The sequence below is a fragment of the Podarcis melisellensis genome, assembly GCF_964234715.1.
Source record: "Podarcis melisellensis genome assembly, chromosome: 8".
Taxonomy (NCBI): Eukaryota; Metazoa; Chordata; class Lepidosauria; order Squamata; family Lacertidae; genus Podarcis; species Podarcis melisellensis.
This window is the reverse complement of record NC_138540.1, coordinates 35,792,988-35,806,261: the sequence shown is the minus strand read 5'-3', so window position 1 is coordinate 35,806,261 and position 13,274 is coordinate 35,792,988. Positions and strand designations below refer to the sequence as shown.

At 40.3% G+C, this 13,274-nt stretch overlaps 1 protein-coding gene and 1 long non-coding RNA gene across 2 annotated transcripts in view; both read right to left on the bottom strand.

The window, feature by feature from the left end:
* LOC309377186 overlaps positions 1–13,274 on the bottom strand; it is a 976,085-nt gene that overhangs the window by 804,496 nt on the left and 158,315 nt on the right. The window lies entirely within an intron of this gene.
* TOX3 (TOX high mobility group box family member 3) overlaps positions 1–13,274 on the bottom strand; it is a 107,743-nt gene that overhangs the window by 19,894 nt on the left and 74,575 nt on the right. The window contains exons 2-3 of the mRNA XM_081924055.1: positions 11,117–11,182; positions 4,139–4,396 (exon numbers count right to left, since the gene is read on the bottom strand). Of these exons, the coding sequence (XP_081780181.1) occupies positions 4,139–4,396; positions 11,117–11,182 (324 nt within the window). The remainder of the gene's footprint in view (positions 1–4,138; positions 4,397–11,116; positions 11,183–13,274) is intronic.

Genomic DNA, 13,274 nt, shown 5'->3' with positions numbered 1-13,274 from the left:
CAGTGTCCTAGCAGGTTCTTTGTGATAGGATGTAAGAGAGAGTTGTTCAAAGTAGTGGGAGCAGGAACTAAAAATTTCCAGTGCACAATTACAGTCATGTGTTCAAGAATAAAAAAAAGGTGTGGGTGGAATCAAATCTAATCTAAACATTTTGAACACAAAGTGAAGTTCTGCTATACATTTTTGTGGCAGAATAATGATTATCACATTTTCATATAGGAACTTCTTTACACAGAGATATACCAAAAAATGATGTACTTACAGTTAACTCTATTTTTGTAGAGTTAACCAGAGGTATTTTTTTAAGGCAGTGAAAAATAAATGCAGGCTGAAAAGAGACAATTATTTTACCGTCTGTTTCTTAGATATCAGAAAGGGAATTTCGAAATTCATCAAAGCTAACCTTCTGTTATGTACAACAGGCTAAGCTGAAAAGAATGTTAACAAGTTCAATTTTCATTCAATCAGCACCACTGCTCTCTGAAATGTTTCATTGCAGGAAAGAAATAAAAAATAATCTATATGGTAATTATTAGGATGAATCCCCCAGTAACTTTCAGCAACATGAAAGGTCAGTTCTATTCAAGATATTTTATCAGTCCCTTGCACATACTCCTGTCCTGTCATTTTAAATCTGAACAGCATTTTATTTTCCCATTTACAGCTACCTGCAGAATTAAGTACTTAAGCCAAATAAGGAAGAAAAAAAAGAAGGAGAAAATGTTGAATGCTGGCAAAGGCTATAATAGCATGGAGATAAATCGTTCAGCTGCTCTCTCTCAAGCCTCTAGGGCTACAGATTTTTCTTCTCCTGATGCACTGTGGGTATTCAAAACTTGTTCAACATGATTTCATTTCATTTCAGGCAGTGCCTGAGAAAACTAAATTACAGAATCAATCATACAGAAGGTCAGAGTGAGACTTCATTACAAGTATTGCATGCTTGCATGAATATCTTTCATTTATGACTGACCCAATATGTCACAATAGCTGTCTAGTAAAAATAATCCACTTTCTGAAATTGATGTACTACTGATGTCAGTGCTACTCAGCAGGCTGGGTAGATTATAGAGAGATGTTTAAAGGGGAGAGGGGGGGAGAGAAAAGAATAAAAAGGAACCCTATAGAGCACAGGCAACAGTGCTATGGAATTGCCACCCTTTGTAGATTAAAATAATTTCTCAGGTGATCATCTAAACAGTCAACTGTGCTTTAGTCTGTAATGACTTTTGATAGCATATAGCAATTGATTTCCATCTATTTATGTGTAGGTCTATATATTTTCCCACATCTTGTTAAGTCCCAGGTGTTTTTCTGAACTCAAGCTAGAACTCGTTCATTCCCTGCCAGTAATTCATTTATGAAGCTTGATTTTTTTTGGTATTAGCATATTATTAAAATGCAAATGCTAATCACAGTGCATTTCTTTTATCTTTCATTTTCTGTTGTGCTTCCTCGTTTTGGGGCGGGGGAGAGTGGGGGAAATCCCAACGTAATAGCATACATTTAAACTAAGATAAATGTCCCTTTGTATCCTGTCAATAATAATGAAGCTAATCAGCAACATGACGAATTGTCACTTTTTCTATAAACAAAAGCAATAACAGGCTGGGTAGGAAATGCAGGACAATACATCAGGAGGTCTTTTTTCTTTTTTTTACTGGTAGGAAGAATTGTTAATCCATCAATACATTCATTTTTAATAACCGCTGGGCTACATATACTTTGGTAATAAAACAGCTTGCTTGCACTTAAAATGGATTGCTGGATATAGCAATCCTAAGTCAGAAATGGAATGGAAAGTATTATTTATTATTCCAGCAGTCTTCCTGCAGCAAATCTAAGAGAAGCCTGCGAAAGTACTGTTATGTAGCTGGCCAACTCCGCACCCTGAGGGAAACATCGGAGAACCTTGACATAACCTATTTCTACCCGTGCCTCTGGCGATTTTGCATTCAAGTTTATAGGTGAACATGTCAGGTACTGCTCAGAACAAAGCCAGAGACACACTGTATTAATCATAGCTCTGCCCAAGTACATTTCATTTCTTCTGTTTGTGCTTGAAAATTTCATGACATTTTCTTCAAGGTGAAATTCTACTGGACATTTCAACAGGGTCAATCTATAAATCCAATTAAAATAGCTATCATTTGCAGTGAAGCTGTCTAACACAGTAATGTTTCCAAAAGTGGCTGGGATTTCATTTGGTATCTTAAAAAAAAGAAAAAAGGGCTATGTTATTCTAATGGTTTCGGTTTGGAAAAAGTATTACTTGCCTCTATAGACATCTAGGTCTTGTCTATCATTACCGATTAGCAACTTCTCAACAATGCAGTAAGATTTGACAAGCTGAATACTGCTCCATGCAGACATTGTTCAAGAGTGTAGATGAATATCATAATTATTTTATGACTCCATATTTAGTTCTTTTAGATACAGTAAGCCCAATTGACCATGAAATGAAATTTCATAGTTAAAATGCCTCTTTTACGTTTTTTTTATTGCAGTAATAAAAAAAAAGTTATGGCTCTAAAGAAAGGTAATTCACGAAATATACAATCTAAAGATGGATTCTATTATTAATAAATATTTATCAGTTTAATAAAGTGCACATTTTCAATAAATGATGAGAGACATTTACCGCCACATCTATGGAATTTAGATTAGATGTTCAGACTGCAAGAGGGAACAGAATGAAATGGGGGAGAATTTAGAAGAGCTTTTCAAGTCACCACCCACCCACCACAACACCCCAAGCTTTTGTTGCCTTGAAATATCCAGGACTACATTCAATGATAGTCCTACTCAGAGTAGACCCATTGAAATTAATAGTCATAAGTAACAAGTCCATTAATTACTAAGTAAAACTAACACAGCCCTTAAGCTTCACCTATCTCTTTACATTATTTATTCTTTCTTTCTTTCTTTCTTTCTTTCTTTCTTTCTTTCTTTCTTTCTTTCTTTCTACTTGCTTACAGCTGATACTGGGGGGAAAGTAAATATTTAGCACTTCTGCTCCACAGAAAAAGCTGCGAGGATAAGAAATTAACTATCAGGGTGTACCTTACAGTAATGCTATTACACCTATTAAGGTGTGAAGGAGGTGTAATCTCTGCAAATGAAGATTACATCATACAACCAAATATACACATTACTGTGCCTTGCAAATGGGTTGAACGCAAATTCAGCTGCATTGCTAAAAACACTGTCCTGGTTTGCACATTACACTAAGTACAGTGGTACCTCGGGTTACAGTCGCTTCAGGTTACAGACTCTGCTAACCCAGAAAGAGTACCTTGGGTTAAGAACTTTGCTTCAGGATGAGAACAGAAATCGTGCTCCGGCGGCGTGGCGGCAGCAGGAGGCCCCATTGGCTAAAGTGGTGCTTCAGGTTAAGACGGACCTCCAGAACGAATTAAGTACTTAACCTGAGGTACCACTGTAAAGCTAAACAGTGGCTTACTATGAATGTGCAGGCTCCCAGAGAGGAGACTGTGGCTATCAATCGCTTCCCCAATTCCTCCTGTTGCTGCGCTACTCAGGACTAAACTATTGTTTGGCTTCATGTGTCATCTGAATTTGGGCTTGCTGGTTTCCTTGCTCCAGATTCATGCTTTGCCACCAGCTCATGACGCTGAATATGCAGTCTGCAACTTTCTCCTTTCTCTCTACTGCTGGGAGCCTTCCAAGCAATGAAATAAGTCAGGGATGGGGAACTTGTGACCCTCCAGATGTTGTTGAACTCTCACCCCCATTATCCCTGACCATTGGCCCTGCTGGGACAGGTGATGGCTGGAGTCCAACAAGATCTGAAGGGCTGAAGGGTCTCACCATCCCTGAAATAAGTGAATAGACATTATGGCGCCCACTGAAAATTTATGAAAATATCCTGCCACAAGACACTAGTGATATCGACTGTGCGTCACTACAACAAAAGACAACAAATAAGGATGCTGTATTGAGTGTAAGGAGTACCATCTTTTAGCAGCTGGATGTTATTTTCATGTGCTTCCCAGATAAGTTATTGGAGGGGGTGGCAGGGGAGCATAAATGTTTGGCTCAGTACACAACACTGCAATGCTATGCAGCAGTAAGAGAAGTTATGCAGTCAAATGGAAAGGAAAGGAAAAATCCGTACCATATGTAACCCATTGCTTTGGATGATACCATCTTGTTCCACAAGATTTCGAGATATTGTAATGGAAGGAAGATCCAAGCTCTGCGGTGGAAACTGTGGTGTGAACTCATTCCCTTGTGCAGCCAACTGATCACTTAGACCTTGAAATGGCAACAGTATATCTGCCATCCCTAAGTTGGTGGGATCCAGTTCAGGTGGTGGAGTAATTGGTGGGATCTCAAACTCTTCATCTCCAAGACTTGGAGTGTGGAATGTTTGCTAAACGAAGAAAAAGAAGAAAGAACAGCAACTTCACTGCAACGAAACACTGCTAAATAAATGACTGCAGCGTGTGTAATAAAAGGGAGTTGTTTACACCCTGTAAGATTTAGCTCACGAGCAAACCATTTTATTTTACTTTATTTTGTAAATCATAAGTGTAGCAATATTCACATATGCCCAGCTTTTATGGATCCTTCAGATTAAAGATTTAAGTCTCATTATCATATGGCTTTAATGGTGTATCAGTATTAACTGTTTTTTAATGCACCCTTAATTAGCAACATCTGTCTTTGTTGTTGGTGTGAGCATCAGCTACATTGGGTTGTAGTTTTGGGTTGCTTGTTTTTTTGGCTGTATAACAAATTGCCAGTTTATTGATATGTTAGTAAAACAGCACAAACAGCCTAACCATTATTCTGATGCGCCAAATAAAATGCTGGTAGTACACACACAACATTAATCTGGTAGTGAATACTTCAAAATTCTTTTACAACCCATAAATGTGAAATATTAGAATCCTGCTTTTAAGCTCCCTCCATAAGAGGAATAGGAGTATGATAGAGCCTTTGATATGAAGGTGGTTGTGAGAGACATGGACTTTTTGGGGAAAATGGCTTATAAATGGAGGAATTTTGGTTTGATTCAGAGCAAGGATTGGTAGGTTTCTTCTGAAAAACTTTATGAAACTTTTATTTCTAATTTTCTTCAAGATATCTACACATACTTTTAACCCCTTTAGAAAAAAAATCAAGGTCATTTATTGCTGAAATGCTGCTTATATCTGGCACAGAAATGAACACTTTTTGCTATCGTTCCCTGCGAAACAATGAATAAATTATTCTGGAATACAGTTCTTTCTGGATTCAAAGTGGGGACATATTCACATTCAAAAGTGTGCCTCTTCATGGGTGCTTATAACACCTCCACCCCTTTAATGGAGAAGGGTAGCAGGATCATGCCCACTAGGCATGCCTCCCTCTACACCAATACACAGCTATGCCCCTGGTGGCATATACCTGTATACCTGTGTAGGGCTCTTCCACTTTAATGAGACCCCTGGCCAATCAGGCTGTCTGTGTGCAGTCGTAGTAGTCCTATGCATGTGTGCAGACCCATTCACCCTAAGGCCAAATGTGCAGTCACATGGGGTGCGTAAGCATGGAGGCGGTGTAGCTAGTGGGTGCCATTTTGTTACTCCATCACACATTCATTGTGCATGTGTGGATCTTCTGAACATCCCTTGTATTTCCATCATATTCCTGACTTTCTCCCTAATGCATCCTCCTTGCAACTATTATCTCCCCCTTCCAGCTTCTTATATTCCCTTTGCCCAGTTAGTTGGGGTTCGTGAACAGACCTGCACTCTCTGAGAAATTGTAATGATTCTGGATGTGTGCTTGTTTCAGAGGCTGAAGATTAAATTCACTTGTGTGTCTGTCTGAAATTCTAAGAGTTTGTGTGTGTGTGTGTGTGTGTGTGTGTGTGTGTGTGTGTGTGTAAGGGGGTACTTTTAAATACATTTTGGCTTAAGGTTTCTCATTTTACTCAAAAAAAAATGTAAAAAATCCTTGGCACCATGTCAGACACTGGCTTGGGTGCTCCCGGGACCATCAACCACCTTGTATTTATATGTAACTTGAACCTGGATAACCTTGGAATTTCACTGCCATCATCCCAATGTTTGTGGGGGACAATCTGTAGTGAGCTGATGTATACTGGGAAGCTCTTACTTCCTCACTTGGGGGTGAAGTCACTGCAGAGACACCAGGGAACCAGGTGCATGTGCCTCTATTGCTCTAAGAGCCACTCAGTGATAGAAATATCCAAAATGGTGGCTTAGTTTTTTAAGAGGTGGCGAAACTGTGCACCTCCAAATGTTGCTGGACTAGAACTCCCAGCACCTCTAGCCATTGGCCATGTTGTCTGGGTCTGATGGGAAATGGAGTCCAACAACAACCCACAGTTTCCCCAATCTTGTTTTAGCCTCTTTGGTGGCACAATTGTCTGGGAATTGCTAACCTGGTCACATTTTCATAAGCAATTACAAGCTGCTTGGGATCAACAGCAGGAGAAAGTTATCGCCTTCATGCTTCCACATTTGCCAGTAATCTCTGGTTGGCCACTGGGGGATGCAGAACACTAGAGTATATGGCTCTCATCTATAAGGGTTCTTCTCATGATATTCTTAAGACATTATTAACCTATAGAACAATAACCTCAATATAAAGAACACTTGATCATCTCCACATGTTCTGTGAGTTTTCAGAACATGCCATGGCTACTGAGGCAGTCTGCAGGGTGCAGCAGCTGTATGGCAACAGAGAGGGAAGAGGAATTCCTACTATTCCAGCACTGGGAGGCAGCAGCTGAGGAGGAGGATGCCACAGCTGAGTGGATAGTTGCCTCTACTGGCATCAGAAGCATGTGATCACACCAATAGAACTGTCAAGTGGAACCATGTGATTTCACAGAGTGGCCTGTGGCACTGCCCACTTCACTACTGCGGAAAGGTAAAGCTGGGAATTCCGTCCCCACAGCCATAGTGGCCACTTGTGGCTTAGGGGAAGAGTAATAGCTTTGCAAATAGAAGGTCCCAGGTTCAATCCCTGGCATCTTCTGGTAGGGCTTGGAAAGGCCCCTCCCTGTCTGAAACCCTAGCAGTACTTAATAATATGAGCTAATGGTCTGATTCCCTCATGCAGTTGGTATAATCCTGTGTTCCTATGCCTACAAACCGCCTTGCCAGCTTCCACTGCTTCTGCCCACTGTCCCATCCCATAAACACTAACAAGCTACTGGGGAAATAAGCAGAAGTCTCCAAACTTCTAAAAAGTAATTTGTATTGGAGACAGTGTGTTGCTTTCACGCACACTGGGCTGGGTGGATCTGTCAATTTAAGGTTTTCTCCATTTCTCATTTTTCCAATCTTACATCCAGTTCTCCACATTTCCATATCCAGTTTGCATTTTTTAAAAAAAGTTATCATGAACATCCATCAGCATTTTAAGTGCACATTTCTTCCAACATACAGATTTTTTGCAATGCAATTTCCCCTAATATAATGCATTTTTGTGTGTTGTTTTCATATTCTCAGCCCTGTACAGTGAGGTTTTTAATGTTTGAGGGTTTTTTTGTGTTTTAATACTTTGTTGGAAGCTACCCAGAGTGGCTGGGGCAACCCAGTGAGATGGGTGGCATATTATTATTATTATTATTATTATTATTATTATTATTATTACTATTACTACTACTACTACTACTATATTTGCATTACTTGGGCATTGCAAAATTCAGAGAAATCCACATTTTGAAGGATGGCTGTGTTTCGGTTTGCATATCGCTTCCGAATTAGGTAGTTCTGCCTTTAAAAGCGAAACAAATCAGATTTCTCCCCCAACCCTGCAAGCGTGGAATACTACTTTGAGATTTGTCTGCCTACACTGGCTTAAATTTTTACTGCAAAAGTGGAGGCTTGGGGTGCAGGAGAAGGGGGAGGGACCTTTCCTTAAATGCGTTATTTACATTGTCTGAAAGAATGACTTAATGCCAGTTAATTTAAAAATGATATGTTCAGTGAAAGATCTCATTAAGTGCTGGAAATTGTCATCCTTCAAACTGTTAATGATGATATAAATTAATAACCGCTTGAGAGAAAATGGAAACTGAAACACACACACAAAGAGAGGGGGGTGGAACCTCTGCTTGCATATAAAACCTGTCAGCTGTCATTATTGGTCTCACACCAGAAATGATGAGGTAACACACAGCTACAGTCTGCGGGAGTAATACTGACAGAGTCTTAAGAGACTTAAGCAGTCTTTCCTCAGTGCACAGTGAGCAAAGTGAGCACACACATGTTCAGAGATTGCAACTTAATTCTGGTTGTGAAAGCTTTCTCTTACATTGGGGATGCATTTACTGACGCTTCGTAGGAAGAGGGGGCATCTTCATAGAGGGGAGGTGTGAAGTTCACCAACACAAAAGGAGGGATTGGCCATGGAAGGCGGATGGCTAATGAACATAACCCTATGGCTACATTTGCCGTTACGTTTGGCACTAATGTGGTCTAGTAACAGATGCAATGGTAATTTGCGAGTCATTTGCTACCCCATTACTGCTTAATGAAATCTAACATATCACATTAACAATATGGATAAACACTCATTCCTGATATGTGGCATTTGGCTGTTTTCATTACTGCAGTAATTAACACTTGAAATATTATTTCAATAAATATTTAAGGTGCTTCAGGAATTAATGGTGGGGGGAAGCCTGGGTCACTGCCATCACGACACAGAAGCAAGTTGCAACAAAAAGGTGACATGTCAATTTCTCATCTTAGATGGTCTTGTAATGCTAATTCCACAATGACTGCTGCATGCATGGCATTATATTAAAAGAAGCAGCACCAGCACGGATTTTCAGATTTGAGATGTCCACACTCAAAATACTGATGTTCACTTAAAAGTAAAAGCTGTGTAATTGAATTTGCTTATAGGGCTGTAATTGCAGGGTTATCCTCATGCTGCAGTACAAATATTAACACTCAATCTTATTCCACTCCTTCAGTGTAATTAAACCAATAGTATAAGCTTTAAGCATGACATGGAGGAGGCAGCTGGATTAATTTCGAGAAGGGAACATTCCATGTTAAAAAAGAGAGAGAAATAAATCCATAATGCTTCCAGACATGTACAACCAAACCATACAATATTACAGCATTTTCTCAAAAAATATATTTATCACGTTAGTAATATCTTCTTACAAGCACATGGGGTGGGGAGCAGTATCTTGTATGCTAGTGAGGATTTATTTAGGTTTTTTTTAAAAAAGAAGAATTCAAAACATCAAACTGTATCTCATGCCATGATTGCTGAAAGTAATGTATGGATAAGTGGGTAAAATGAATGCAATCTAAATGGGGGGAAACCTCATAGTGAAGTAGTCTTATTCCAAATCACAGGGACTATTCACATTGTAAGAAGTGCCTGAATGGCATGTAATTTGATGGTGGAGAAAGGTACCATTATGTCCAGAACAGTATAATGTTTTTAAGGGGTCATGTTACCAATCACAATTTTAAGAGCTATTAACTTTTCATACATTTCTCTCTTAGATTTCTTTAGGAGAGCTGGGGCTTGGGGGGGGGGAATAACTCCACCAACCCTCAACAAAAACTGTGTGTGTGGTTAAATGCCATCTGCACTGAAATGTTCAAAACATTTGTTCCTTTTGATAAAAATGCAAATCTGGAGAGCTGTTGTATCAACATATAACAGCCAATGTCTGACACGGTGAATTATCACAGCTGGAATTAAATTGTCTTTGAACAGCTGCTGGCAGTAGAGCTTTCATCAATGTTTGATTCAAATGGAGGAATGAAATTCTACAGAATGAAACATCATGTTGTCATTACAGATGGGGGTTTGTGTTCATTATCACAACTAACACTGGAGCTGGTGCCAAGCAATCTTCCCTTATCTAAGCAGTCTTGTTGGAAGGAGAAAGAGAGACAGAGAAAGAGGCAGAAGGCAGCCATTGTTTTAAAAAGCTGCTCATAAAAATACTATTTGGAATATAACCACAGTTACTGTAGCATTGCTCCAACCAATATGTTTCCCTCCTTATACCCTCACTCCCCATGGGGAGGGGGCACATTCACTGGGCAAAATGCTGTTTTAGACTCAAAATGGTCAACCCACTCCACATTTTATTAATCTCAAGCCTTTTTTTGCCCACGGTGTTGACCTCAAGCAGAATTCAGACGCTGCCTACTACTCGCTGTCACCTTCATTCTCTACCATGTGCAATCTCTATATTTCTGTAAATAAGAAAAGGAGAAGGAGGGGCAGGCACATCCATGGGGTAATGGCTACATATGCTTTTGTCCTGATTGCAAAGGCATTTGCTTTGGCCAAAAACAGTACAGTCTAGAACTAATGTCACTACCACTGCACTGACATCCTTTAACTGGCTGTCATGGGGGTGGGTGGAAGAGAGAGAGAGACAGAGACAGTAAAAAGAACTACAAGAACAAAGTGGTTGGCATCCCTTTCTGCTTACTACCCCGCTCCCACCTCTCGCCCTCCCAGGCTAGAGGCCAAATTCATCACCTCTATGACCTAGTCAGGCCCCATCAATTCAGATCTATGGTTTCTTCTTAAGCCTGCTGTTGAACACTTTCCACTGAAAGACTCTTCCTCATTTCCCCAGGAAACAAATGATGCCACCAACTGTGCTGCTTTCCTTTTGTTTTCGTAATAGTGTTAAGAACCCAAATTAAAAATAAAATGTTTGTATCCATGACCATAATTAGCGCATTAGCTTCTAATGACTGCTACTCTGTTTGCTTTAAAGATGTACACCTACTGTGCCTTTCATTTGTTTCCTTCTGGTTACATTTTTAGGGGGAGGGAGGTGTTGTTTTTCGTGTGTGTGTGTGTGTGTGTGTGTGTATGTGTGTGTGTAGCAGATTTGCTTCTATTGACATGCTATGTAAGTAACAGTCTAACAGACAAGTAAATTGACTGGTAATGGAGAGCTGTCAGGTTATTTTCTCTCTCATTAAAGTCTGTATTTTGTGCTCCATAAAACACATACCCAAAAATCAGCACTTTGCCCGTCATCCACTGAAAAGTCTGTAAAAATTATCAAAGCAAATGTCAGGGTTTGAGCATTAGGTGGGAAACGGGGGAGAGAGAGAAATTCAACGCCTACCTCGTTTGCAGTGAGAAATGCATTGTTGGCTTCAGCCATGTTCATGTAGTTATTGTTGTTGCCGAACTGAAAAAAGAAAAAGAGACGCCTACATTTTAACAACATATGCCACAATGAAAGCAGTCAAGTTCTGAATGCATAGAAGACTTTAAACACAAAGGACATTAGGACTTAACCTGCAATACCCTAACAATATCAGACAACCCCCATTCACTCCAAAGCATAAATGTTACATGGACAACTGAAATTGTAAGCTGGGTGATTTTTAAAATTACTTTGCCATACTCTTGGCACTTCTTATATTTCCAAGCAGTACCATGTGCCACTTAGGTGAACTGGAGCTGGGTGTAGAAAACTGGTTCTTAGAATTATTGGCACACAAACATAGTGTTCATTGGACCTCCACAGGAGTTGCTGGGGAGTTATGGTAGCTACATATGCATCACCAAAGAGAGGAAAGGAAATTATGCAGATATCGATACATTTTGCATATGCTGATAATGAGTATGACTATATATGCCAATTTTAAAATAATTCCTACAACTTAAAGAGAAATACACTGCATCCCACTATAATGTCAATCTGCCCGGGGGCTAACTGTTGATGGGCCACTTCAGGGCCCCTCCTCCTCTCCCTTCGTAGTGGTTATCTTTAAACCAAACTTTGAATAGGCATCTCTTCAAATAGAGGACACCTTCAAATAGAGGGCTGTCTTCTGTGAAATAGGGCTTATGGTTACCCTACGGAGAGGGAACACTGAGACATAGGAAATTGTATCAATCCAGAGCAGATTGTTGGGTCAATACATAATTGGTTGACACTGGCTCAACAGAGTTTCAGATAGGAATATTTGCCACCACAGAGGCATGGTGTTTGCGGCCAGTGCAGGGAATACTGAGGAAATCTGCACAGGAGATTGTTATTGGGCTGAATCAGGCCACAATTTTATTGATTACAGGTAAGATTAGGCATTGGACATGTATCCAGCATCAGGCAGCCTGCATGCTGGCTGATAGGAACGCAGTGGGTCAACCCTGTGTGGGGAATCGCACCCCACAGGCCTGCCATTGGGAGAAGTGTTTTGGCCCATTGGTCCCCATGTGGACTCCTGGACAGAGTCACCCATTCCTACACCCCTTTAATGGGATACCCACATGACTAAACATCCAGCCCAATGTGTTATCCACTAAAGTTGTGACAATTGCTAAGAGGTAGGTGAAAACCTGCAAGCCAGCCAATCTGCTTGCAGGAGAAAATTTCTCTCTGACCCCAAATATGGTGCCTAATTAACCACAGCAAGGTCCTTACCCCAACTTGCCCACTCCCCCACTAAGTGGGTCCCAACAGTATGGGTGGGTGGAAGGTAAATTGAATAGCCACACAAGAGGGTGGGCTGCTCCATGTTGCCCTCCTAAATACACCAGGGATGGACAGATCACAACCCTCATGCCCATGCCTGGCCATGAAGAACAAAGGCAATTATTCCTGGATCCAGTTGTGGCCATGCGGTTCTCCCACCAGCCCAAGTGAGCGGATATTCTCAACCCTATTGGAAGAAGAGGCAGACTGAAAACTCGGGGCTTCCAGCATAACTCTTCCTCTGAGCTACAGCCCCGTGCCTTGGGAAATTATTGTGAAAGCTATTCATATGGCCAGGCCACAAATACTATGGCCTGTCTTTCTTTTGAAATGAAATTTGAAATTTTTGTCAACCTTTCATTGGCAGTGCATAAGAACTTCCTTGCCAAAGTTAATCTAGTCCATTGTGCAGCCCAATAATAATGATGATGGCTGAGATATTTTCATTCCATACTTCTGCTGTCACATTCAGAGTGGGGTACAAAAACAGAGCTAAATACCTATATCCCATAATACAAAAAGTCCATACATACAATACAACAATAATGCAAGTTAAAATAAACAATTCCACTCCATGTATAATAAAACAGCTTGGAAAAAGAGGCAGCAACCTTTCTGAAACAAATGGGGTTTCCATTTCTGTCTTAAGCTACATGAAACTCACTTGGAAAGGCATTCCAGAACCACAGTGCCACTACTGAAAAGACCCTGTCTCTTGTTCTGATATGCCAAATCCCACAAAATGGCAGTAAGTGTTGGAATTCTGCTACCCGGTCATCGGTATGTGCCTATCTGATCA